The sequence below is a fragment of the Apodemus sylvaticus genome, chromosome 1 (genome assembly GCF_947179515.1).
Source record: "Apodemus sylvaticus chromosome 1, mApoSyl1.1, whole genome shotgun sequence".
In the NCBI taxonomy this organism is placed as follows: Eukaryota; Metazoa; Chordata; class Mammalia; order Rodentia; family Muridae; genus Apodemus; species Apodemus sylvaticus.
This window is the reverse complement of record NC_067472.1, coordinates 14,106,096-14,132,183: the sequence shown is the minus strand read 5'-3', so window position 1 is coordinate 14,132,183 and position 26,088 is coordinate 14,106,096. Positions and strand designations below refer to the sequence as shown.

At 47.6% G+C, this 26,088-nt stretch overlaps 1 protein-coding gene across 5 annotated transcripts in view; it reads right to left on the bottom strand.

The window, feature by feature from the left end:
* The window catches only part of Stn1 (STN1 subunit of CST complex), a 35,290-nt gene extending 9,845 nt beyond the window's left edge, over window positions 1-25,445 (bottom strand). Inside the window, exons 1-7 of one of the 5 annotated variants that reach the window (XM_052184127.1) lie at window positions 25,168-25,444; window positions 24,567-24,736; window positions 17,538-17,633; window positions 13,092-13,160; window positions 5,769-5,936; window positions 4,790-4,913; window positions 2,520-2,691 (exon numbers count right to left, since the gene is read on the bottom strand). In XM_052184127.1, the coding sequence (XP_052040087.1) occupies window positions 2,520-2,691; window positions 4,790-4,913; window positions 5,769-5,936; window positions 13,092-13,160; window positions 17,538-17,633; window positions 24,567-24,714 (777 nt within the window). In that variant the 5' untranslated portion in view covers window positions 24,715-24,736; window positions 25,168-25,444. Of the gene's footprint in view, window positions 1-2,519; window positions 2,692-4,789; window positions 4,914-5,768; window positions 5,937-13,091; window positions 13,161-17,537; window positions 17,634-23,828; window positions 23,912-24,566; window positions 24,737-25,167 lie in introns of those variants that run through there. The other 4 variants (XM_052184145.1, XM_052184137.1, XM_052184159.1 and 1 more) reach the window with 4 other exon arrangements.
* Window positions 25,446-26,088: the final 643 nt, after the last annotated feature.

Genomic DNA, 26,088 nt, shown 5'->3' with positions numbered 1-26,088 from the left:
TGCAGCAAGTTCCAGGGCAGCCTGGACTACAGAGTGAGACCATGTCTCAATACAAAAAGGAGAGGTTCAGCTGGAAAGGTGCTTCTCCCAAGTAAAGGCACCTGCTGCCTACCCTGTCGATCTGAGTTTGGTCCTTGGGCCCCAAGTGGCAGAAGGATGGAACTGAATCTTTCAGGTTGTTTTCAACCTCATGCACACACACACACACACTCATGTGCATGCACTCATGTGCAGACACACACACACACACACACACACAAATTTAAAATGTTTTAAAAGGAAAAGAAGAAGGGGAGAGAAGAAGGAGAGATTTACTGAGCACACACCGAGAGGCTTCTGAAGCCCCAGGAAGGTCGGCTTAACTCTGAGCTTCTTCTAAATGATGAACTAACTGGAAAGAAGGACAATGGGAAGCCGGCCACTGGAGGTCGGGGCTGTCTAGAGGCAACCTTGGCAAAGAACAAAGTTCCCAGCCACGACCTTCTCCACTTGAGTGTTTTCTGAAACACTATCCCTCATCTCCCTGTATGAAATCCTGGGTCACTGGGCACACAGTCTGTTGCCAGGAAGAGGTAATTGGTGTGTGAACAAATCCAGGAAGCAAGGTCGGGAGGGGCTGGGACAGTGAGACGGTACCTGTCCCACCAGCAGCGTACAGAATAAGTTAGGACACTCAGGGCAGCCTGGCTGCTGAAGAGAAGATTGGAGAAACAGAACTCAGATCTATGTGTTTGCTTACAAGCAGACATGGGCACCAGTGGGAGGCGCTAGTCAAAGCACTGCAAGGGGAGGACCATGTTTTCTGCCTCTGAGTCCTCTGTGAAGCAAACCTGGTTGCATAGAGGTTGGTGTTTAAAGGAGTCCCTTAGACTAACAAATGACAAGGAAGCCTAAGCCCTCTCCTCCATAAAAAGACACCATAAAGTATTTAGGAGGTCCAGGTCACTACTCCCCCCTCGTGGTTAATGCCCACCATCCTTTGATGGATGACTGTCTACTTGCTTGTTATCTTCTCATCTTAAAACTAAAACTAAAACTAAAACAAAAAAAGGGAGGAGATGTAGAGAGCTTTATTGAGGAGGGTCAGGAGAGCTGCAGAATGGAGCCTGGTTATGTGCCTGAACTCACCCTTGGTATGGGGAATGAAAGCTTTTAGATGGTAGCAAACCTCTATGTACAGAAAGAACAGGAAGATTTGCTGCTCCCTGAAATCAGAGATCTCCTAAAGCCCACAGTGCACTCCCACGTGGGGACAAGAAGGGTGGCACCCACGCTGTCAATATAAGCACAGCATTTGGCCAAGGTCACGCTCAGGGAGGGGCGGTGGGATCAGGAGCAGGGCGGGAGAGGGCAGCAAGGAAACACGCCACGCCCACCACGTTCCTGGACGGGCTGGGTTAAAGGAAAAGAGAAGAAAAAAGATAAAACAAAAAACAAATGTTCATTTCTTTCAGTAACAAAGAGCTAGAGCCTGCATTGCCCAGTCCTGTCTGAGGTCCTGTGGAAAGAGCACAGGATACGCAGACAGGCCCTGCTAGTCAGCTCTTCAATTCTGCTACAACAGGTGGGGAAAAAAACAAAACAAAACACTAAGTGGCAGTGACATCACAGGCTGGGATGTAACGGGGTGCGGCCTGCAAGGGACAAGTGGCAGTGGCAGTGGCAGTGACATCACAGACACGATGAACTGAGGACGGGAAGGGTGAGTAGCAGTGACACCAGACAGGGATGCCCCGGGGTCAGAACAGGGAGCAGGGGCCGGCGGCGTTACAGATCCAGATCTGTGGAGGTACTGAGGGGCAAGCAGCGGTCAGAGGGGATGAGGCATCAGAAGATGACTGTAAGCCGAGACTAGTCACTTAAAAAATAAATACACAAGCCACACAGAACAGCCATGAACCCAACGACAGTAATATAAGTAACAGACCAAACCCGAAATGTCTAGTAAATCCTAATTTTGTACTAACATAGAAACAGCAAACACCCAACGCAGTGTGCCAGGAACACTCAGAGAGAAGGCTGAGCTGTACCAAGAGCAATGGGGACACTGTTCGGTACGCTGCACATAAATTACAGACTTGAATGCATGCAGCCTGGCCTTTACCTGAATTCCTACAACAGGACAGATTAACCTTTTCCAAGGAAAAACCAGCAAGTCATAAAAACCCTGGTCCGGGTATCATCTTCTGATCAATAATACATCCTCTTGGATAGAGGATGATTGTCTCCTCTTATCTCGCTGCCCGATTTGACACCCATCTCAGTGAGTACTGGCAACTGCATGCTGTGACCTTAGCCTACTGTTATTTTCTCCTCAAACACTAAGCACAATGTGACTGCATAAGGAGCAGAGAGGGGCAGGTCCAGCGCATTTCAAGTTCTTAGTGGTCAGTGATCTTTCCAGAATAGAAACGGCACATGCTAGACAGGTGACCTCCGCTTTTGGAGTCCATCCTGTGTGGCTCTGAAACCAGTCACTCGCGTGCCCCACCCCCGCATGCCCAGTGTGCCGCACTTACTTGGTCAGAGCATGTGCTGTGGGTCACAGGCTGGCTGGCCAGAGCCTGCAAGGACTCCACCATCTCTAACTCCTGCTGGTAGAAGCTCTGCACTTTCTTCTCATGGAGGAATTCTTTAACTTTCTCACTCAACAAAGATGTGAGGCCGGCGAGATCCAAAGTGTCTTTATTGCTGCAGGGAGCAAAGTTTTAAAATGCCCTGCAGAAAGAAACCATCACTTTGCTCCTTTTGGAGTACAGGAAACCAAAAGCTATCTAAGGAGAGCCATGCTGCACTGTGCTTGTTTTGATCTGTTGTTGTTGAGGGTATTTTTGTTTTGGTTTTATAAAAAAGGGAATTCAGACCGTGCCCACTGTGTAGCTTTGGTGGAACTGCGCCACTTGATGGACACTCATGATGGATTATAAAGTGGGCCAAGAACAGCAGGAAGGAGGGCCCTGTCTGCAAGGGGAGGAGAGATCCCACCAAATATCTGGGTGACATCCATGCTTGTGCATGCACAGAAGACAGGCATCTAAAGGGAGCCACGCCAGCTCAAGAACACTGGCAGCCTCTGGGCAGTGGCACTGAGAGTTTCCACTTTCTGTGTTACATATACCCATTGTTTGCTGTTCGACTTATTGAGTAATTCATTTACATGTTTGAAAGTTAAAGAGAGGGCTGGGGTACAGCTCAGTGTTAGAGCACTCGCCTAGCAAGAGGTTGGTCCTAGTATATTCTCTACTGTGGAAGAAAAACTGTGTGCGATGGCGATGTGTGTGTGTGTGCTGTGTATGTGCTGTGTGTGTGTGTGCATGCTGTGTATGTGTGGTCTTTCTGTGTGCGAGTGCGTGCATGCGTGCGTGCGTGCGTGTGTGTGTGTGTGTGTGTACACGTGTGCGCACGCGCGCATGCGTGCAGATGCTAGAACTTGAAGACACTGCTGCCCTGCTTCATTTTCCCCACCCGTTCCCTTGAGAACAGATCTCTCATCCACTTTAGAGTGAGGAAGTAGACAGAAGCCCGCTGACCGCCCTGCTTCCATCCCCTTCAGTGACCGCCCTGCTTCCATCCCCTTCAGTGCACACTGGCCTGTCCAGACTTTAATCTAGGGCGGGATCTGAACTTAGGTGCTCATGCTTGGGGGACACGTACCTTGACCCACTGAGCTGACTCTCTAACCCCTCTGCCGCTAACCCAATAAAATAAATAAACATAAAAGACAGAATAAAAAGTACCCCTGGTGCTGGCTAGTTTTGTGTCAACTTGACACAGCCGCAGTCATCTATGGAAAGGGAACCTCAACTGAGAAACGCCTCCAGAAGACTGGGCTGCAGCCAAGCCTGCAGGAAATTTTCTTAGTGATTGACATGGGAGGGCCCAACCTATTGTGGGCGGGGCCACCCTTAGGCTGGTAGTCTGGCATTCCCCTATAAGGAGGGTGGGCAAGATTCGGGGAGCAAGGCAGCAGGCAGCACCCCTCCACGGCCTCTGCATCAGCTCTGCCTCCAGGTTCCTGCCCTGTGTGAGTCTCAGTCCTGACTTCCTTCAATGCTGAACAGTGGACTGGGAGTATAAGCCAAACCTTTTCCTCCCTAAACTGCTTCAGCGTGTGTTTCATCACAGCGAACGTAACCCTAAGTAAGACACCACCTCGCTCTGTCCTCCCAGCTCAAAGCCTCTGGGGAGTCGCTGGTAAGTAATTTTCTTTCCCCCATATTTTAGCAAATGTGTGTATATTCATATTCCTCCTGGGCGTTGTGTCCCCTCTGTATCAGAGTGAGATCCATCCTTGTTGAGAACAACCCAACAAGGTTTGTCCTTGTGTTAGGCTGGGGGGTGCAGGATCTGGGTCGTGGTGTAGGGCGCCAGGTTACTTTGTGGTGGGGACTGTGCTGTGCCTCAGTGCAGGCCTCTCCCTGCTTCTTACCTGGAGGCTGGCTGAGCTGGATCTGAGTTTCTAGTTTTCAGCTAACTTGAGTAAGTTTCAGCCTCCATCCAAATATTTATCTGTGCTCCCTCCACTCCTCTAGTAACTCCAAGTATAAGATACTAAACAATATATAATATTAAAATATGCTTGTGTTTCCTTCACAACAACCCTAGTAACTCTATGCTGTAGTCACTCTCTCTTGCAGAAGAGGAAACTGAGGCACAGGGAGGTGGAGCCCATAGTACTCAGGTGGAGGATATGTGATGATTTGCACCCTGGCTGACCCCAGCATCTGGCTTCCACCGCCAGGCTTTCTATGGCCATCAAGTTCTCCGCGATGACGGACAGGGGACTTACTTCAGTGCTTCTTCTTCCTTTAGGGCCGGGTTGCGGAAGGGCTGGTCGTACACCTTCTTGTAGAGCTCAGGTAGCTCGAGCATCCTTGCAATCTGCATGTTCCACACAGGATCGTCCACCTTATCTAACAACCCAGGAAAGAGAGGCCACAGGAGTAACTCTGAGAGAACGTCTTCCCCTGTCCACATTACCACTAGGACATGAGTCACATAACAGCTCCAGCCATCCCCTGAGAGAGAAGGCGATGCCCTGTGTGTGACAGGCACATCTAGGGTGGGGACAGGTCTGTCACCAGCAATCTGTATGTTATGCTGACAGACTACTGGGACAGCCCTTGTAACTTATATATGTATTTATTGAGACAGGGTCTCCCCATGTAGCCCTGGCTAGCCTGTAACTCATTATATAGACCAGGCTGGCCTCGAATGCAGGAGGATCTGTTTGTCTCTGTCTCCTGGGTTCTAGAATTAAAGGCATGTAGCATCATGCCTGGCTACTTTTGAGATTTTCAGCTGACAAGCAGCCAACACAGTGCAAAAGGGGTGATTTGGAACTACTTCTAATTAGCTATTTTCATCATGGTTGTCTGATTAGCTATTTTCATTATGGTTGATGGGCTTCATGGTGTTCAAGATGTCCCCATCCTTTTGAACTAATAGAATACTCGATCCTATTAGATTGACATTTAAAATGTCAAAGTGCTTCAGAAATGATGATACTATCCAAAAAAAAAAAAAAATAAACTCACCAATCAAATAGAGTCAGTAATTCATTGTTTCCAAATTTACTTCTAATTAACGTTCTTCAAAATAAAACTTAAAAATGCTGTTTTCCTAAAAACAGCAGGCTAAACATAATTTCCCCCAACAGGATTAAGATTTCTGTGAACCTTTTGGGAGTCTGACTTTGAGCTGAACAAGCATTTATAGAGCACACACCCACAAGAGCAGCTCATCTGGCAGAAACTTGTCATACTTACAATAAATGGTGGCACAGATCTCTCGCTCCCCTCGGAACATGCGCACAGAGCCTCGGACTCGGATGACATCCCCAATCCCTATCTTGGTTTTCTGCTCAATGGTCTCCTGTAGTTTCTTAAGCTGTGAGGTCATGCTAAACTCTCTCCCAGTACTCAGAATAGCTGGGTCTGTCAGGGCCAGGGGAAAAGAGGAGAGGTGTAAGCAGGATTCCTCTATGCTGGGGACACAATTCGAGGGTCAGAGAAACCCAGTACACCAGTTCTCCTGATGAGGTGCTCCATTGCAAGAGCTCTTCATACCTTTTCAAACCTTCTGCCCAGAGGCAGACTGTATCAACGATGGTTTGTATATGCTCAGCCCAGGGAGTGGCACTATTAGGAGGTGTGGCCTTGTTGGAGTAGGTGTCAATGTGGATGTGGGCTTTAAGACCCTCATCCTAGCTGCCTGGAAGCCAGTATTCTGCTAGCAGCCTTCAGATGAAGATGAACTCTGCACCATGCCTGCTCCTGCACCATGCCTGCCTGGATGCTGCCATGCCTTGATGATAATGGACTGAACCTCTGAACCTGTAAGCCAGCACCAACTACATGTTGCCTCTGTAAGGGTTGCCTTGGTCATGGTGTCTGTTCACAGCAGTAAAAGCCCAACTAAGACAGACGTGTATCCAAAGGCAGAACCAAGGGAGAAGACTTTGGAGTGAAGCAGAGGGGGCAAGCCCTAGGATGGCTGTGACTCCCTTCCCACCCCTGTATCACCACTGCAGAGGGCTCTGCGTAGCCCTGAGCTTGTGTTCGGATCAACTGGGGCAACCACCCTCCACTGCCCTGTTTTGAACCCTTTACATTGTTTCTGCAGTATTAAGGATTAAACCTAGGGTCTCTCGAATGCTAGGCAAACACTGCACCACTGGGCAGCACCCCCCTCCCCTGCTCCATTTTATTTTACTTTATTTTTCGAAAAAAGCTCAAAGAGTTGCCCAGGCTAGCCTTGAACTCATTCACTCTTTAGCCCAGGTTGGCTTTTTTAAAGTACAGATTTATTTTAGTTTTACTTATGCATATGTGTGTGTCTGTGTGAGGGTGTGTGCGAGGCTGTGTGCATGAATATGTAGTGGTCAGAGGTGTTAGGAACTGAACTCAGGTCGTCTGGAAGAGCAGCAAGTGTTCTTAACTGTTGAGCCACCTCCTCAGACTCAGAATTCATGTTCTGAGTAGGTGGACGTAAAGGACTGCACTACCAGGCCTGACTACGAACAACTCTATGGAGTACGATGTGGAGGCCTGAGTGGTAGTATGTATACTTTAGTAAGCCCAGCTACTCCAGACCACCCCGGGGAGGATGGTTGAGTTCCTGGCTAGTCTGTGGTGCACAGTAAGATCCTGCCTGAAATCAATAATGACAAAAGTATTTGTGTAGAGACGTCGACCCTCCCACCAGTGTTGAGAGGACTAGACAAACTCTTCTCCCTCACCTGTGCGGACTTTCTCCTCCTATCTTTAACCTTCACCTCATGGAGAAAAGCCAATGTCATTCAACCCTAAATAATCTCTACAGCAAACTTTTTTTTTTTTTTTTGAGACAGGGTTTCTCTGTGTAGCCCTCGCTGTCCTGTCCTGGAACTCAGAAATCTGCCTGCCTCTGCCTCCCAGAGTGCTGGGATTACAGGCTCTACTGCAAACTTTTACTTCTAATTGTATGAACTAAGGAAGGACAAGGTAAATATCAGAACCCTGAACAGTGGGCAGATAGGTGCTCTGGGTTTTTGTTTTTTTAAGGATTTATTTATTTATTTATTTTATGTATGTGAGTACACTGTAGCTGTCTTCAGACACACCAGAAGAGGGCATCAGATCCCATTACAGATTGTTGTGAGCCACCATGTGGTTGCTGGGATTTGAACTCAGGACCTCTGGAGGAGCAGTCGGTGCTCTTAACTGCTGAGCCATCTCTCCAGCCCCCTGACAGGTGCTCTTCTATGGACTTTGTAACGTGCCAGCGGGCCCGGCCCTCACAGATGCTCCATCTGGAGCTCCATTTCAGGGATGAGAAACTTGTGCCACAGAGAGGTCAGGCAACTTCTCCAAAGTCAGCGTCTTCTCTCCAAAGAAGAAAGGCTGCGGTTTGAACTGCAGTATCTGGCTGCAGAGGCTGTGATAACACCATACCCTGCACTGCCTGCCCCAGAGGAGTGGTCATCTTTTGTACTCGGGGTGGCTCACTGCAGACTCAGTGTTCTGTTCTTCCAAAAACAGATGTGGCCACAGAAGCTGCATGACTCTGCGTTCTGTTATCATGTTGGCTTCTGAAATGTGGTTTTTGCTGTGCGACCCCAGATGGCCTCGAACCCTTACTTCAGCTTTTGGGGTGCTGAGAGCCTCTCAGCAGCTCTTAGATATGACATCCTGCCTTGTTAACACGGCGGGCTGGTTGTAGCCTGGCTGCATGTTCCTGCCCATTTGATGGCTTCTCATTTTGATGTTTACCACCACGCAGGACAGCAGCATTGGCTCCTAGAGCTGGGTTCTCAGCTGCCGTGGCACCTCCCCGGGCACCTCCCCGGGCACGCTGCTGCTCTACTCTGATGTCCCTTTCTCCTCAACTGAGTGAATCTAGGAAATGAGAATGGCAGTCTGCAAGTACTACTGCTACCACACACACACACACACACACACACACACACACACACACACACCACACCACACACACCCCCCACACACACACCACACACACACACGAGCACGCGTGCACACCACAGCTGCCATGCATGACTCAACTGTGGACAGAGGAAGTGACAACTCTGCTATTTGTGACAAGTGCCTGAGCTCTCTAGATAACTGTTTTCTTTTTTTTGGGAACTTTCACTGCCTCTTCCTCCCAAATGCTGGGATTACTGGTTTGTCCCAGATACTGAGCTGGCTGTTTCCATAAGAGACGACAGACTCTGTGTTTCTTGGCTGATGAGGCCACCCTGTTGGTTTCATTAAACCTCAAGCAAACTGTGCCCATGGTGCTTATCACACATAGTGTCTATTGCTTTATTTCTAACATTTATTTGGTTTCACTCTCTTGCATCAGATACTATCTTGATTTTTTAATCCATGCCTTCTATTACTCCTGTTTTGAGTGATCCAGCAGCTGGGAGTTTCTAGGGCATGCATGTTTATTGGAATAGATGCAAAATGTGCCTTCTTCAGGTTCCTTTATGTAAGGTGCAGGATAGGAGGAATCACAGCCAGCTCTTTGCAGATCCTATTCTCTCTCTACCCGAGAAGGCATGTGCTACCTGCTGATGTGCTCCCTACAGGGAGTGCTCCCTGCAGCCTTGGTTTGTCTCAGCAGAGCATCATCAGAGGGATCTTGGTTTTTGTCTTTTGTTCAAATGTTCTGCTTTCTGACCAACTACAGTTTTGACAGCCAAGGTTTTGTAATGTGCAGCAGCGCTGATATACATGTACTGACCACAGCAACACAGGGAGCCCAAAGAACTGCACATGCGGTGACTGAAACCCAGGAAACTGGATGCAGAGCTAGCACTGGCTGCTTAGCTCACTGGGTTTATCAGTTTCTAAAGGCTGTTCTCCTCGCCTTCCTACCTCCTGGCCCTCCTGCACTCAGTGAGATGTTTAAAAGTATTTACAACCTCACTGCCACATCACAGGAGTGCAGATATCACAGGAGATGCTAAAAAGCTCTGCATGGCCCCATAGACATTATCAGGTTGACGGCTGATCTGAGAAAAGAGGCCTCGCTTTCATTTAAAGGCCACAACAAACCGATGAAAGGAGACCCCAGCATGTAATTTAATGAATGCAATGAGACAGCTGGAACCTGACGGAACTTCATTTTCGTGGTCTACTCCATCCTGAAGATAAGTCCCTTTTAACATTCTGATGGTGAGGGGCCAACCTGTCTTAACATTGCTCGTAAGCTAAGTGCAAACGGTATAGTCAATGTAATGCCCACAGTTTACATTATAGTTTTTAATTGATTGGAACTTGATTTTGACTCACACTGAACGCTGTTTTTTAACAATGATCTTTTTTGGCCACCTTCTAATGAAGCCTTTAAACTTTGGGCAATTAAATTAAAAGGAAAGAACGAGTGAGTTGGGAGCAATTTAAAAAAACCACGTCACATGTGACATGGCAAGGGCCCTTTCTTGGCTTCCTCCAGAAATGAGCCGTTGTCTTTATATTTGCAAAGCAGCTTTGACTGGAGACTGCTCTGTAACTGTCCCCGCCCGGCTCACCCGCTTTCAGACATTTAAAATGTCTTCCCCTTGGCATGTTCGGTATTAACACCCACTGTGTTGACCTAAAACATCACTAAGTTTAGGAGTTCCACAGTGTTGCTGCTCATGCCACTGTTTTAAAAGCAGCGAATTAATCCGGATGTGGTGGCACACACTTCTGATCCCAGCACTAGGGAGGCAGAGGTAGAGGCAGAAGGGATCAGTGTGAGTTTGAGGCCAACCAGAGCCACACAGTGAGACCCTGGCCCCGCCAAAACGGAGCTAATTTAGAAAACAAGACCAATGCTTAAACCACAGAACAAATCAATCTGTAACCTGTTTAGAATTTACCGGGACAGAGCTGTGCCTGATTGTCCCCTGCATCATCCATGGCCCACTTTGTGCTAAAATGGCAGTGTTGAGTAGCTAAGGCAGATCATGTCCACAAAGCAGAAAATACACACCGTCTGTCTGTCCCTTTACAGACGTTTGCTCACCCTTCACCTAACTCAGGTGTGGCCAGACTGCACCTTCTGATTAAGGATTGTGAGTAAAGCCATAAATCTGCAAATGACTCAGAACGCTGCTGCGCTTTGCGCACTTTTGTGCCCTTCACATCTCAAGTGCTGGAAACTATCCAAACTGCACCAGTCCGCGGTCCGTCCCGGGAATGAAATGACAGACTCCTCATGAAACAGACAGCTGCATTTCTGGCTCATGGGTCTGGACGCACCAGTCCACGGACAGGCAGTCTCTATGATTTGCAAAGAGTAGCATGTCATAGCTGGATTGTATGTCCAAGCCAGGAAGCAAAAAGACACTAAGGCAGGCAGGGTACCATTTGATAGCATGTCTTCAGTGACCTAGGACCTCGCATTAGTTCCTGTCTCTTACATGCCTACAAGATCTTCCATCCCTGCCAGGCCTGGAGACCAAGCCTTTACCCAGAGATTTTCTCCAGACCACAGCCACAGCACAGCAGTGTTAGGAGGTGCGACTCAACAGGAGGTATTCAGAGCAGAAGGTCGGTGTGGATGAGTCAGCACCACCATGAGAATGTACAGAAGGGCTTCTCTCTGTTTGCTGCTCGGCCACAAGAGGAACACTTGAGAGGGAGCAACATTCAAGGAGCCATCTTGGAGGTGGAGACTGGCCTGCAGGTACTTAGGATTCCTCCAGGCCCGACAAACTATTTGTCATAAATTACCTGGCTAGAGTATTCTGTGGAACAGCACTGTGACAGTTAATCTTCATTGTCAACTAGACTGGATTTAGAATCACACTCCGGGTATGTCTGTGAGGATGTCTCCAGAGAGGATTAATGAGAAGAAATCCACCCTGAATCTGAGCTGTATCCCCGACTGCAGATGGACGGGAAGGAGAAAACGGTGTGCAGCGGCCTTCATCTTCCTCTGCTTCCTGTTCGTGTAGTGTGACCAGGTACATCATTCACCTGTCTCCATCTCTTCCCTGCCAAACGATGAGTAGAAACGCCATCTTCCCTAAGTTCCTTCTGACGGCGGGCACGGTGGCGTGTGCATTTAACCCTAGCAATCGGAAGGCAGAGGCAGGTGGACCTCTGAGTTTAAGGTTAGCTTGCACTGTGAGTTCAGGCCAGTCAGTGTGATCTGCCCCCTTCCCCCCCTTTACCAGGTTTTGTGTCAGAGTGGCTGGGAAATCGATGAACACAGGCACAGACCCCTAGGCAGCACAGGGACATTGGGAAGCTAAACGAACGAGCACGCCATTGGTCGGTACCGCCAAAGGGAAGACGGGATTCTGACACACGATAGTAAAAAGATGGAGAAAGCTCATAAGCACAAAACATTTCTGCAACATCCAGCATGAACCAACAGACACCAGAGGCTACACACTGGAGTGAGAAACTTGATAGCCCCATGTGAGTACCATCATTCTTCATATGGTACAAAACAACCAAAGACCGTGCAGGTATCTATGACTACTTGGAGCCTAAAAAGATCACTGACAATGCATAACACCATGTAAGTAATTATGAACTTAATTTAACTTTTTCTAAAATTAATTTTGTTAGTTGTGCTCATGTCTTCCTGGATGCATTGGTATGTACCACACGCATGCCCGGTGCCTGAGGAAATCAGAAGCCAGTTTTGGATTCCCTGGAGCTGGAGTTATGGAGAGCTGAGAGCTACCATGTGGGTGCTTGGAATCGAACATGAAATCTTTAAAAGTTGCTTAAAGAGCTGGAGACAAAGCTCAGTGTCTAAGAGCACTTTCCACCCTTGACGAGGACCCTGGTTGGGTTCCAAGTACCAACATGAGGGTTTACGACCCTGTAACTCCAGTCCTGGGGGACCCAGTGCTCTCTTCTAGCCTCTGCAGGTCTTGCATGCATATGCCACACAAGTATACATCCAAGTAAAACACCCATACACATAAAATAAATAAACTTAAAATTCCCCAAGAGAGCTGGGGCTTAATCCATAGTGGAATACTTGCTTGGCATGCTTAAGGCCCTAGACGTTATCCCTAGCAGCACAGAACACATGCGAGTGTACACACACACACACACACACACACACACACACACACAAGCATCACTGAAATGTATTCACGGAATTCCAAATGTTTCAGTTAGTCAATGTGTTCAAAATATAATTTTAAAATTTATATCACTTAGCGGCTAACTTCCCAAGGAATCCGACCGTAACAAGGAATCCTTGCTATATATTTGAATATATTAGTTTTCAGAAAAGCTGGATCGCGATAGCAGAAACATTAGTGCACACATGTGAGAGGAGCAATCTTCGAAACCTTTGCTCAGGAATTCTGACCTGATGGGCCGTAAGGCTGCAACATCTTGGCTGTCAAAACAATGGAGGAGGGAAACCTGTACTTTAGTAACGTCCAGAACCCCTTTCTCAGTCCCTAGGCTCAGGAGCTGAGGACCAAGGAGGGAGGATGGAAGCAATTGCCGTCTTTACTACAAGGACAGGGCGTCTGTCAGGGCCACTGATGCGGCCCAGCCCGGCAGCAGCTTAACACGCCAATACTGACAGCTGTTTGGTGAGCTACCTTGAGTGAAATCAAAGGGCACGGCAAGCATCATTACCTGAGGAAGACTCAGTGGGGCTCGGCTTTTTCCAGCAGACGCAGTTTATAACCCCAGTGGCATCATCCACTGAAAGAGAAGCGGCAGGGAGGTGAGAGACTTGGCTATGGCTGGAATCCCCGAGGCAGCCACACCGAAAGTCGACAGTGTCACAGTCTAGAGGAACAGCTCCCTGAAAGAACTCAGCCTGTCTTTAGAAGTGACATTTCCCTGCACACCAGCATCAACTACTCACCTGTGAGCACATAGCACACAAGTCAAGGGACACGGCCCTCAGTCTACCTCTATGGCAGTGACGAATCTACCCTGGTAACTGGGTAATGTTAGGGGCCAAACAACCTGAGTGAGTGCCCACATCTATAACCTGCCTTTCTTCTTTCTCAAACAAGGGGCACCATGTGGCCTGTGGCTGTGGCCCTGGTGTGGCTATGGTCCTGGTGTGGCTGTGGCCCTGGTGTGGCTTCTGTCCTCTCTTCTCTAGCCTGCTCACTCCCCAGCAAAGCGGCCCATAGCGTTCAGCCCAGGGGTTCTCTGTGCAAAGGGCTCAGCGCAGTCCTCACCTCCTCAGGGATATAAGGGAGATGAGGCTCACCACAGGACTCAGCTCTGTTTTCCTAACAGAAAATAATTATACCCTGGCCACAAAAATAGAACTGCATTGCCTTACTTTATTTATAGCACCAAAAAGAAAAAAATTAAACAGTTTCCATGAGACTTGGATTTGTGAGTATAGAGGAACTTGATCTCTACTGAGACAAGACAGGCTTTCTCTTTGTCTGAATTCTGACAGCCTCCAAACATAGGTTGCTAAGCACAGAGCAGTGGGCCTCAGAATTGGAACAAAACAAAACCAAAGCAAGCAGTAGACTGTTGTAAAGGCCCCAGGCCCGGGTAATATAGACTGTAAGGGGAAATGTTTTATTGTTAGATTAAATCTCTGTAGAAAGAGGATTATTCTTTACAGTAAATATGAGTTCATTTGTTAACACAAAGCGAGATGAAGACATTGATGAGCATTTTCAAGCTCTGGACTTAGACTTTCTAAAGCAGAATCTGAAAATTGTAACTCACTAAACAAAGTGATTCATTTGCTGGCCTAAACCAATAACAGCAACTTTTCCAATAACAGTTGCTGCTGTAATCTATAAAGAGCTCCTACAAACTAGTGAGAAAAAAAACAAGCCCACAAGAGAAGCAGAAGCAAAGAAAAGGGACAGGCAAGGCGGTGCGTGGGAAATGTGCAAGCGGTCAGGAAGACATGTCCGTACGCTAAATCTACCCACTGCCATGAAAAAAATCAAGTTTACAATATAATTTCTCAGCTGCTTACCTGACAGTTTATTACAATGATACCCAGGACAGGGCTCAGTGGCACATCATTTATCTAGCATCCTGGTCCTGGGTTTTTTGTATTGGAGATACAATACAAAAGCACACAACAAAATATTGATGCCCTCATTGGCTATGAGAGGAAGAATAAATCAGCAGCTCATTTTTTTTTTTTTTGGTTTTTTTGATTTGGTTTTTTCAAGAGAGGGTTTCTCTGTGTAGCCCTGGCTATCCTGGAACTCACTCTGTAGACCAGGCTGGCCTCGAACTCAGAAATCTGCCTGCCTCTGCCTCCCAGAGTGCTGCAGCAGCTCATTTCTAAACAGCAAGCACACATCTCCTTTGACTTGGCGATTACTTCTAGTAAATTACTCCATGGAGAAAACCAGAACAAGTGCACACATATCTACATCTAGGATAATGTTACTCACTGAAATAGGTGCTTATAACATTGAAAATGGGAACAACATAAATGTTTATATATACACACATATATACATGTGTGTAGTTGTTTAAATAATAATGTAGTATATGGGATTAACTTGTTCTGATGAGGATCTAGGTTGAAAGACACAGGCCTCTCTGTAAAACCCAAACCCATTTACCTTCTCAATCTTACATGTATAGAAATTGAACAGTATACTTCAACAGAAATTATTTGAAGACACTAGATGCTAGTAGTAGAATCTTTTGAAATATGGAAGAAGAAGCCTCCATTCAATGTGAACATTGACTGCCAGGTAAATTTCAAAACCAAAGAGAGACAGGGTCTAACTCTATAGCTGGCTTGGACTCACTACATAGCCCTGGACGGCCTCAATCTTGCAGGAATCCTTTGCCTCTGCTGTACAAGTGTGGGGATTACAGGCCGGAACCATTGCATCAGGCTAGAAGCGTTTATATCGGAAGCAAGACGAGTAGCAAATGGGCAAACACTTGTTCTAGGGGGCGTGAGGCTATCCTGGTCTAACCCAAGCATCTTCAGAATCACATGGGAGCTCAAGCTGCTCTGTGGACTCTGTGGACTGTGAGCACGGCCACCAGAGCCTGACTTCTCTGGCCTCTCCCTGCAGGCCATGTAGCAGTTCCTGAGACCTGCCGCTGACGGAGGAGACCCATTACAAAGCCACACCACATCCTTCCCTAGTGTGACACTAGGAGTCAGTGTGGGCGGAGACACACCATCCACACCCGCACTGAGTCAGGGAGCAGGCACAGGGGGCAGGCCTGACAGGAGATAGCGGGAGGGAAGCGGCTCTCTGCTTCGGTTGGCCACACAAGCACTGAAGAGAAGAACGCCTCTCGGCCCCTAATTACTTCCACACAGCTGCCTTCCTGCAGCCCACGGATGTGTCATGCTCTCACGACACCCACTTGGAGGGTAAGTCTTCTTAGGGAAGAGCCAAGCACCATCTTAGGCATCTCCACAGTGGGGAGTGAGTGACACGAAGCCGGCTTATGTCACAAGGCAGATCAGATCCGATTCCAGGGCCAGGGATGACATCCCCAACAGTCTCTTATTTCATCTAAAAACATCAACTCCAGATGACTGGGGTTGGGAGCCTGGACAAAGTAGGGGATGCAGGAGACAAAAGCTATTTTGAGCTCTATGCCGGACAGCAGAGCATGCTGAGGCCAGTTAGCGGTCAAACAGACTCACAGGCCTCTCTTAGCCCCACCCGGAGAAAGCTAAGTGAGTCACAGTGTCCTCACCTGCAAAATGGAAATATTAGTCCGTTTTCTATTAATAGTACTGCCATATCTTATTATTAGTGTTTCCATAACTATTTCTAAACAAAATAGGGAGGATAATACGGAACGATGAATGTAAAAAGTGCTCTGTGACTGAGAGCCACAGCTACGCTGTCACTGGGGCACGGAGAGCAGTCTGGTGTTTAACGACACACAACACACTTGCCCACAGCCGGGCACGCTGAAGGAGCACTGGGAACAAGACCAAGATCTTTGGTAAAATAAAGCAGAGTCAGGAGAGGGATGCCTGGCAGGATTTAAAACACGCATACACATACAAGAGAGGGAGAGAGAGAGAAAGAGAGGGGGGGGGAGAGAGGCATGCAGAGGGAGAGATCTCATCAGACATGGCCTTTATAAGCATAGGGACAATCACCTTCAGGAAAATAGGTCGAGGTGGAGATGCAGTGATCCTGACAGTGTCAACCAAATGTTCTTGGCCATAAAGGTCAACCCCTGTCTTTCCCCATGTACAGCACACTGCCGGCAACGGCATCCAAGTGATGGTGTCAGTCACAGCTAAGGTCTGCTGTTCAGTCGTATAGCCTGGAACGTCTATCCGGGCCTCTTCCCCACAGAGTCTTGGAGCTGCTGGACTGTGTGGCAATGTGACAAATGTGACAAATCGAGATGCTTGCATTAGGGTTGGAGAGACTGCTCAGTGTCAGGAGCCGTCACTGCTCTCTAGGGGAGCCAAGTTCGGTCCCAGCACCCACACCGGGTGGCTCAGAACTCTCGTTCCAGGGGATCTGACACCCTCTTCTTGCCCCCTTAGGCACATGGACTCACGGGCACATAACCACACACTCGAAAAAGCAAGGCACGCCATACTAAAGCTCGTTCCAGCAAATGTCTGCTGTCTGAAACGTGGAGGCTAGGGACTTTTCAACGTGAGGGAAGGCAAGTCTGATTACAGATATTTACACCTTGGGTAACAAAATGTGTTTTTTTTCTTCTCCCCTAACTGCTCTGCATATAAATCTTTTAAAACGATTGTTATTTAAATAGGTCTATTTTTACATTTACTGGGCCTCTTTTCAAAGGGATCACAGTAACCACTCGGTCAGGTCCTTGGCCCTGCACAGCTGTGCGGCAGGTGTCAGGTGTCTCCCTGACCATCGGTGACCCGACACAACACGGCTGCATTTCAATTCTTCCACAGTCTCGTCCCCTGGGAGCGGCGCCTCACGGCACTCATCCGTGTCATTCTTACCTGTGGACTCCTTTACTTTGGACAGACGCGGGACGCCATAAGCCTCTCAGCAGAGCGCTTGTTTTGTGTGAGGCCCAGGCTGCTTGCAAACATGAGCTGCTGAAAACCCAGCTTTCAGCTGAGTGGAGACACACAGAGGTGATTGCTCTTACCTCCGTAGCTGTAGAAAGTCTCTCTTTCTCTCACGCTGACAACAGCTCCCATGATATCTACCCGTCTTATGGGATGCCCATTGTAAAAATATGTACCTGCCAATCAAGAGGGAGCAGTTCAGATAACACAACCACATCCACTTGCATTAAATGTCTCTTAGGCATAAGGTGTCACAAGTCACTGGCTAGCTGGGTGCTCAAATTCCAGCCTTAAGAGTCAGTCCTTGGCAAGTGGCAGGCACCAAGAAGATAAGTGGTCCTTTTAAGGAACAGAAAGCAGAAAAGTGGACTCTTGAGAAGCCCGAGCTAGCACAGCAGGGAAAAGCAGGGTCCCCACACAGGCTGGTGAGCTCCTTTCCACACTGAATAGGATTGTGCTCCACACATGGAGGGACCCATGGCTCCGGCTGCATATGTAGCAGAGGATGGCCTTGTTGGACATCAATGAGAGGCGCAGTCCTTGGGCCTGAGGGGGTTCGATGACCCAGTGTAGGGGAATACCAGGGTGGAAAGGAGGGGGTGGGTGGGCGGGTGAGCACCTTCATAGAGGCAGAGGGTGGGGGATGGGATAGGGGGTTTTCAAAGGGGAATCTTTATTTGAAATGTAAATAAAGAAAATATCCAATAAAAGAAAAAAAAGTGTTCTATGACCACAGTCCGCAGGGCTGGGCACAGCTATCACATGACATGAGCACACCACCGCACCCGAGTGACCACAAGAGAAGCTATGGCTTTTTTAAAAGCTTTTTTTGTTTTAGATTGATTTATTTTACTTTACTCATATGAGTGCTTTGCCTGTATGCACACGTATATGTGCACCATATGCATGCCTGCTGGGTCTCCTGGAATTGAGGTGTGGATACTACAAGCCGCCATAATGGGTGCTGGGAATTGAAGCAGGGTTCTCTGCAAGAACAAGTGCTCTTGAGCCCTCTCTCCAGCTCCGTGACTTTTAAAAAACACAACTTGCCTAAGAAACCAGTCATCATTTGTGTGAACCAACGAGAGAAGATACACGCACTGCCCACTGGGGCCAGCTGAGCGCAGCTCGAGCACTTTTTAAAACCCAGTCTGCGACGCTCAGGCTACACAGTCGCTGACGCCGCTGAGAGGTAGGGTCTACAGCTGGGGCAGGTTCTACAGCTGGGGGGAACCAGAGGCCGGCGGGTGGGCGGGGCTGCCACTGACGAGCAGAGGATTTTTTTTTCCATATGTGGAAACAGACCTGGGGTGTTCTAGAAGCCACCAGCTCCTGATTCCACTCTTATTCCCAGGAGTTCCTGGCTGCTTCAGAGCTTCCCACCCAGACTCCATATCCCACGAGCTCCCGCGTCACCCGCTGCCTTGATCGCGCACTGGTTCCCAAGCGGCGGTCTCTCCGCCTTCAGCCCCCTGCCGCACCTGCAGTCTTTACCTTCAGATGCGAAGGATATATATACTTTCATTTTTTATTTATTCTATTTTTGAGGGCAATACATTATTATTTTTTAAAAAAGAGTATCGTAGCAGTACTTTTTTGTAGTACTCTTCAGTTACAGCAGAAGAGGGCGTCAGATCCCATTACGGATGGTTGTGAGCTGCTGTGTGGTTGCTGGGAATTGAACTCAGGACCTCTGGAAAAGCAGGCAGTGCTCTTAACTGCTGAGCCATCTCTCCAGCCCCCAGCAATACATTATATTTAAAAGAATTATTACTAGTATTTCTTAATTGTTTGGGTATGGATGAGAAGACGGTGTCACAATCCACGGAGTTGAACTTAGAGGCAGCCTGGGTGTCAGTTACCCAGCTGGTTACTGGGCACCAAATTCAGGTTCTCTGAAAGAGCAGCACTCAAATACTAAGCCATCTCTCTAGCCCCATTGATATAGACTCAAATGGCCTTTTTCTTTGTAAATATATTTGGATAGAACACAAAGAAGCCACAATTACTTCAGGCATTTGGCCAGCCCAGCTGGTCAGACCACTGGGTTTCAATTCACTGGGAGATTGCAGCCTGAATTTTCACACTGACCTCTGCTGATGGATGGATGGTTCTCTCAGTGGGCTGCAAGGAGAGTGGATGTGGCTTGCAGAGAAAAGTTTGGCAAGCTTAGCTCTGAGCTGGCCCCTTTTTTGTGGGGCAGGTGAACTTCTAAGGTTGCGCCCTTGGATGGGAGACTATCCTTAGGACAACTTAGGAGGGCCGGAAGCTGCTGATGGCGTGGCCCGCCCCCTGAGGAGGGAGCCCCAGACACAGTGCCAGCCCTGAATGATAGCCGCTCCTATTCATAAACACGCAGGCTGACTGGGTATGTCATGGATCTATAGTCCTCAACAGCTGGAATGGTGTGACCCTTAAGATGGTGTGAGGGGCTAAACAAGTCTGTTTCCAAAGGCGGAAAGAAGGCTGAACTAAAGAAAAGCCAGCGTCCCTGAGTCACCGATCTTCGTTCAGCAAACCATATCTGGCAATAATAAAACTCTGAATACATTCTCACTTGACAGCGTACTATACCTCCTTGAAAAGGGTCAGACATGGACCTCACGGATGTGTGCCTTGGGAATGAACAATGGCCCGTTTTCAGAGCAGTCACTTGAGGCTGCAAGAAAATCCTTCTAGTCCCAAAGGACTGAGAAGCCAATCTTGAAAACATCACAGAACAATGGAGAGCTACAGAAATAAACAAACAACAGATGGTTTGAATTGGTGTGGGGGAGCGGTGTGTGTGTGTGTGTGTGTGTGTACCTCTGAGGAAACTGGCTGAGGAAGAAATGAACTGCTTAAAAAATACAGAAGAAACTTCTCTGGGCATATTAAGACACAAACCGCAGGATAAGAAGCCAGGCCTCGAGATGGCTTACAGCACTGCAGAGGAGACCTGCTTCCTTCTACCACAGGGGGCTCAAGGGTGCAGCTCTGTCCACAGAGAAAGTAATTCAAACGATCAGACAAGCTTACAGCAAGCCCCTGTTCCAGCCTTTCCCATAGAGCCCACAGCAGCCTAGGATATCCTGGGTATCTGCGCTTCCCGGTGTTCAGATCCTAAGAAAAGGAAGCCAAGCTGTGAGGGCTTACAGAGCCAGGGTCATTGGCAAATTTCACTCAGAATTTAAGCTACTGTTGATGAACATGTACAACCCCAGGAAGATATTTCTGTTTTCTTTCTTTAAGTAATACTTTTCAGGGCTGGAGAGATAGCTCAGGTAAAGAGCACTGGCTCTTCTTCCAGAAGACCTGAGTTCAGTTCCTAGCACCCACATGGTAGCACCAGTTCCAGGAGAATCCGGCGCCCTCTTGTGGCCTCTGAGAGCGCTGCATGCTTATGAAGTACAGACATACTTGCGGACAACTCCTACCTACTTAAAAATAGAGTAAAATCATTAAAAATAGGACTTTTAAACAGATCCATCTCAAGAAACAAGATCAAAACCATTCAAGTCCAGGCTGGTCTACATGGTGATCATCTAATCAGCCAGGGCTACATAGAAAAATCCTATCTTCAGGGATGGTATTCTCCACAATGAACAAACAAATAAATAAACGGTACAGACTTCACATTTCTACCAGTGAAGCCCAGCGTTCAGGTCTATGAAGGCGGTGTTTTACAAGGCAAACCGAGCAGTACCCAGCTAGGTAAAGTTTCACCAGCTTAGAGTACACTCTCTAATAAGATGGCCTCCCTTTTTAGCTACTAGCCTCCAGCTTTGCTGGGTATCCTGTCTAGCCTGCTATAATAATGCCGTTTATGCAGCACCTGCAGCTTTGATACTTTATAAGAAAGGGCACAAATCAGTGTCAGTTAAATAAAGTGCAGAGAAAGGCGTGGAGGGCTCCAACGGGCGCCTCTGGGACACACCACCCTCTGACACAGTACTAGTTAGGTAAGCCCAGGCAAGCCTCAGCACCGGGCCTTCTAATGGCTTTCGATTCACTGATCATGACCTCACCCTCCAAGGTCAGGCTGACAGGGTCTCCCCTAGATTCCCAACCCTCATTAATTGGGTATAGATAGGTCCATTCTGATAACGTGTACTATTAACATAAACTAAGGTGTGCCCCCCCCCCCCCATTACAAAGACACTCCTTTACTCAGGAAATTCCAAAGATTGAGAGACAAGGACCAAGGACAAAGGGCGAGCAGATTCCTTACAGAACACATTTGTTTCCTGTTCGGTCTTCGGTGGTTGTTAACCTCTATTGTTTTGTTTCAGATACTTTTGGCCTTTAAATATTCCTAAATTTTATGGAATCACAAGTATCTTGTCTGTTTGTTTTTTGATTTGTTGTTATTTTCTGGTCTTGAGCCAACAGAGATCTACCCACTTCTGCAGCCTGTCAAACCCTGGGATTAGAGGCAAAATCCCACATTTCTCTTGTCTTGTTTTTAGAGCCATTGTGTCACCTTAGACCAGGCCAGCCTAGGATGTAGTTGAGGATGGATGACCCTGAATTTCTGATTTTCTGCTTCCACCTCCTGAACACTGGGATTACAGCTGTGTAATTCACACCTGGCTCACGTGGATTCTCTTTATGGTGACCTAAGACATAAGCCCAAGCCAAAAACCCTCTTGGAGGCTGGAGAGATGGCTCAGCGGTTAAGAGCACTGACTGCTCTCCAGAGGTCCTGAGTTCAAATCCCAGCAACCACATGGTGGCTCACAACCATCTGTAATGAGATCAGATGCCTTCTTTTGGTGTGTCTGAAGACATCAATAGTGTACTTACATATAATAATAATAAATAAGTCTAAAAAAAAAAAGAAAAAAGAAAAAAGGAAAGTCAAAAAACCTTTTTGGAATTCAACAGCACAATCTTCAGAAAACCATCCTAAGACTGATGTCTGCTTCATCAGTGAGATTCCCTCTTACAAATGAACACCTGAGACAGTCTCACCAGAGAGGGAAAGGACTGTGGGGCTGGCTCTCACTGGTTTTAACACATCATCGCATCCTTTGGCCCACAGGGATCGATCGATGCCCCTGGTACTTACTTGCTCCCTGACTCACAGATCTTTTAAGAAAGACTGGCATTTAGTGTGAATTAATTTCTTCCCAAGGAGAAGAGCTAAAGAAAACACCAGATAATTCTGGAAAACTCTGGAGGAGGCTGGCTGCCTTCCAAGTGGAGGAGAAAAAAAAATCCATAGACTAAGTTCAATAGTCAGGAGGAAGGAAAGTTATAGGGGAAGAATTCTGTGCAAATGGCTTCAGGAGATGGCCGTCCAAGTATGGAAAATGGACTGCAAAACCTTTCTTCATTCAAACTGAATATTTGAGATCCTGACTTTTTTTTTTTTTTTGACTCAAAGCAGGTTCCTGAATGGGAAGCTTCACAAAATTGCACGGGGTTTAACCAAACTTCTCACAAAACACAGTATTAAACTCCCAGAGGACTCCCCGCAAGCCACCTAAATTACTACAATCTATATATTTGTTAAACTTTCAGGTATGGTAATCGTATCTCTAGAGACGAATGCTTTAATTTTAAAAACTGTGGCTGGGGAGATGGTTTGGTTAGTAAAATACCTGCTGCGCAAACAGTGTGGCCTGAATTCTGACCACTGGCACCCACGGAAAAGCTTAGCTTGTCTGTCTACACCAGTAACCGCGTAGGGGACCAAGCAGATATGAAAAGATCTTCCAAGCTGTCCAGCCAGCCTACCTGAGCTGATAGCCTCCAGGGTTAGCAAAAATAAAGGTGAGGGCTGGAGAGATGGCTCGGTGGTTAAGAGCACCGACTGCTAAGGTCCTGAGTTCAAATCCCAGCAACCACATGGTGTCTCACAACCATCTGTGATGAGATCTGATGCCCTTTTCTGGAGTGTCTGAAGACAGCTACCGTGTACTTGCGTACAATAATAAATAAATAAATCTTTTAAAACATAAAATTAAATAAAGGTGAGCCTGGTGTGGTGAGGTGCTTTAATCCCTGCGCTTGGGGAAGCAGAGGCAGGTGGATGTCTGTGTTCACAGCCAGCCTGGTCTAGAGTAAGTTTTAGGACAGCCAGGGTTACAGAGAAACCTTGTGTCAACTTGCTCCCTTCTTCTCTCCTGCCCTATGGTGAAGGGCTAGAGAGGTGGCTCAGTGGTTAAGAGCACTGGCTGCTCTTCCAGAGGACCTGGGTTCAATTCCCAGAACCCATATGGTAGTTCACAACCATCTGTAACTCCAGTTCTGGGGAATTCCTCTTCTGTCCTCTGAGGGCACCTGCACGCACATGGTACACGACAAAACATACACACAAAATAAAAATATGTAAAAAAAAAACATAAACGAAGTTTAGAAAGTGAAAAATCCAGGAAGATACCTACAGGTGCATACAGATGATTCCCACGACATCTGCGCATACTACACACGTGTGCACAAACTTATGATGAGTTCCTCGAGGGCCCACCTACAGCAAGCAGATGTCGTCACAACTCACCAACAAGTTAGGTGACGTCCTCCCTCCCAGGAGTTTCTGTTGTCCTCCCTCCCAGGAGTTTCTGTTATTTTGATTGTGATTAACTCAAACCAAAACTAACCCCCACGCGTTGTTTACTAAGAGGACACAGAAACTTTGCAGAAAGTGAGTCACATAACCAGAAAGGTAAGTACCACATTAAGACTTAAGCCTGTCTAGTCCACTTAAAGGCAGGCTCCCAAAAAGAAAGTATTTTCAAGTATGGAATATCTTAAGCATACATGGTTTTAGTTACATATTTTATTGAGAAAAGGTCTTAAGTAGCCCAGGCTGGCTTTGAACCCCTGATCATCCCTACTTCCATCATCCTAGTATTGCAACTATATCTGGTTATGTATAGGTTGGGAGGAGAAACCCAGTGCAAAGGTTACAGCCTTAAACTTCTATTTAACTTAAAAATTTTAGATTGTCTTTAATTTGCACAAAAAAATCATGGAAATGAACTCTTTTCAAGGTTGAGGCTAGACAGATAACGTTCAGACAGGGCTCTTCAGATGCCCTAAGGCTTTGGTTTTCTGCATCTTTGAGGGAAACTGAACGGTCAGGGTGCAGCACGGGGCATCCCTTAAGCTGACTGGCCACATACCTGGCATTTGTTGGGACTCCTTCATCTCCAGGATATCCTTGATGTAGAGTTTTGCAAAGGCTAGAAATATAGGATCCAGACCCCAAAAGAGGGGCGGGATCTCCTCTTCCCTCAGACTGGATTCACACTGCATCAAAGGTTGTGGCATCTGCTAACCCTGAGCCAAGGCTCTATAAAAGACACAAAAACAAGGTTTCAGGGTGTTTAATGTGGGTAAGGGTCATCCTGAAGTCCTAGGAGGGTAAAACAGGGGCTCAGGACCCTGCCAAGCCTTGTGCCTAGCAGACGGGAAAGAAGTGCTCCTTGTGTGAGACCCCTTTCCACAGAATTTTCTTTTTAGACATGGTCTCCGATAGCCCGGGCTGATCTTAATCTAGCTATGTAGTTGAGGATAACTTTGAACTACTGATCCTCCAGCCCCCTCCTCCAGTACTGGGATTATAGGCATGTCCCATCAGGCCTGGTTTATACAGCGCAAGGGATCGAACGCAGGGCTTCATGCAGGGCTTCGTGCATGCTAGGCAAGTGTTCTCCACCAACTGAACTACATCCCCTAAATATTAACTCTCCGCTTTGAGGATAACCATCCACACAGGCGTACCCCAAAGGAGTTTTAACGAATGAGTCCGGAGAGTAATGGTACCCCTGTGGCCGTGGACTTTGGGCCTTGGAGGTGTGTCTATCCACGCTTCGATCTTTCACCTTCTGGGAAGAGCGGAGGAAAGGAAGAGGCAGGATCAGAGCAGTTTACAGCCTCTCCCGGAGCTGGAGCAGTTAGCCAAGATTGCAGAAACAGTTCCGGTTGCGAGAAGGAAGCGAGCACACTCCCGCCGGCGTATTTCCTTCCCGCCACCCGCGCCTAGCTACGGCCAGCCACTCCCGCTGAGGCCACGCCCCGACGTCCGCCTCACAGGCCACGCCCACTACGCGCATCGGCTCCGCCCACGCTGTCTTCCGGGTCTACACCCTGCGCAGGCTCTTCGGGGTCTCGACTAATCTCGGAGATTCCCGAGCCAGCCCCGGGAATTCCAGCTGCTCAAATCCCGCCTTCCACGTCACGTTTGTCACTTCGATTCCCTCAGAGGGTTCCAGGAAATTGGGACGAGATCACGCTTAATTTTCTCTTTTAAATTTCCTCTTTTAAAATTAGGGCGGGGGGTTTTCTTGACTTATTAAAGCAACAAAGTAACAACAAAGTAACAGTTGCCTAAAGACTGTTGGGCAACAGCATTTTACTGTTTCTTTACATCTGGCAATGATCCACTGACACGCAGTAGGGATTCTGTAGTCTCCCTAAACCTGAGGTCCCGAGTGAATGCGAGGTCTTGTCTCTTAATGGAAGCCACCCCTAGGAGAGCAGAATACGCTTTGTCTCCTTTCCCCTTCCTTAAGGTACAGTCCGGGATGTTGTAAATTTAACTCTTGAGAGACTGGCATTCTTGTAAACTGTGGGCACCTTGTCGGAGCCCTGTCTCCACCCATATAAATAAAGTTCTTGCCTACTCGCAGAGACTCACAAGAC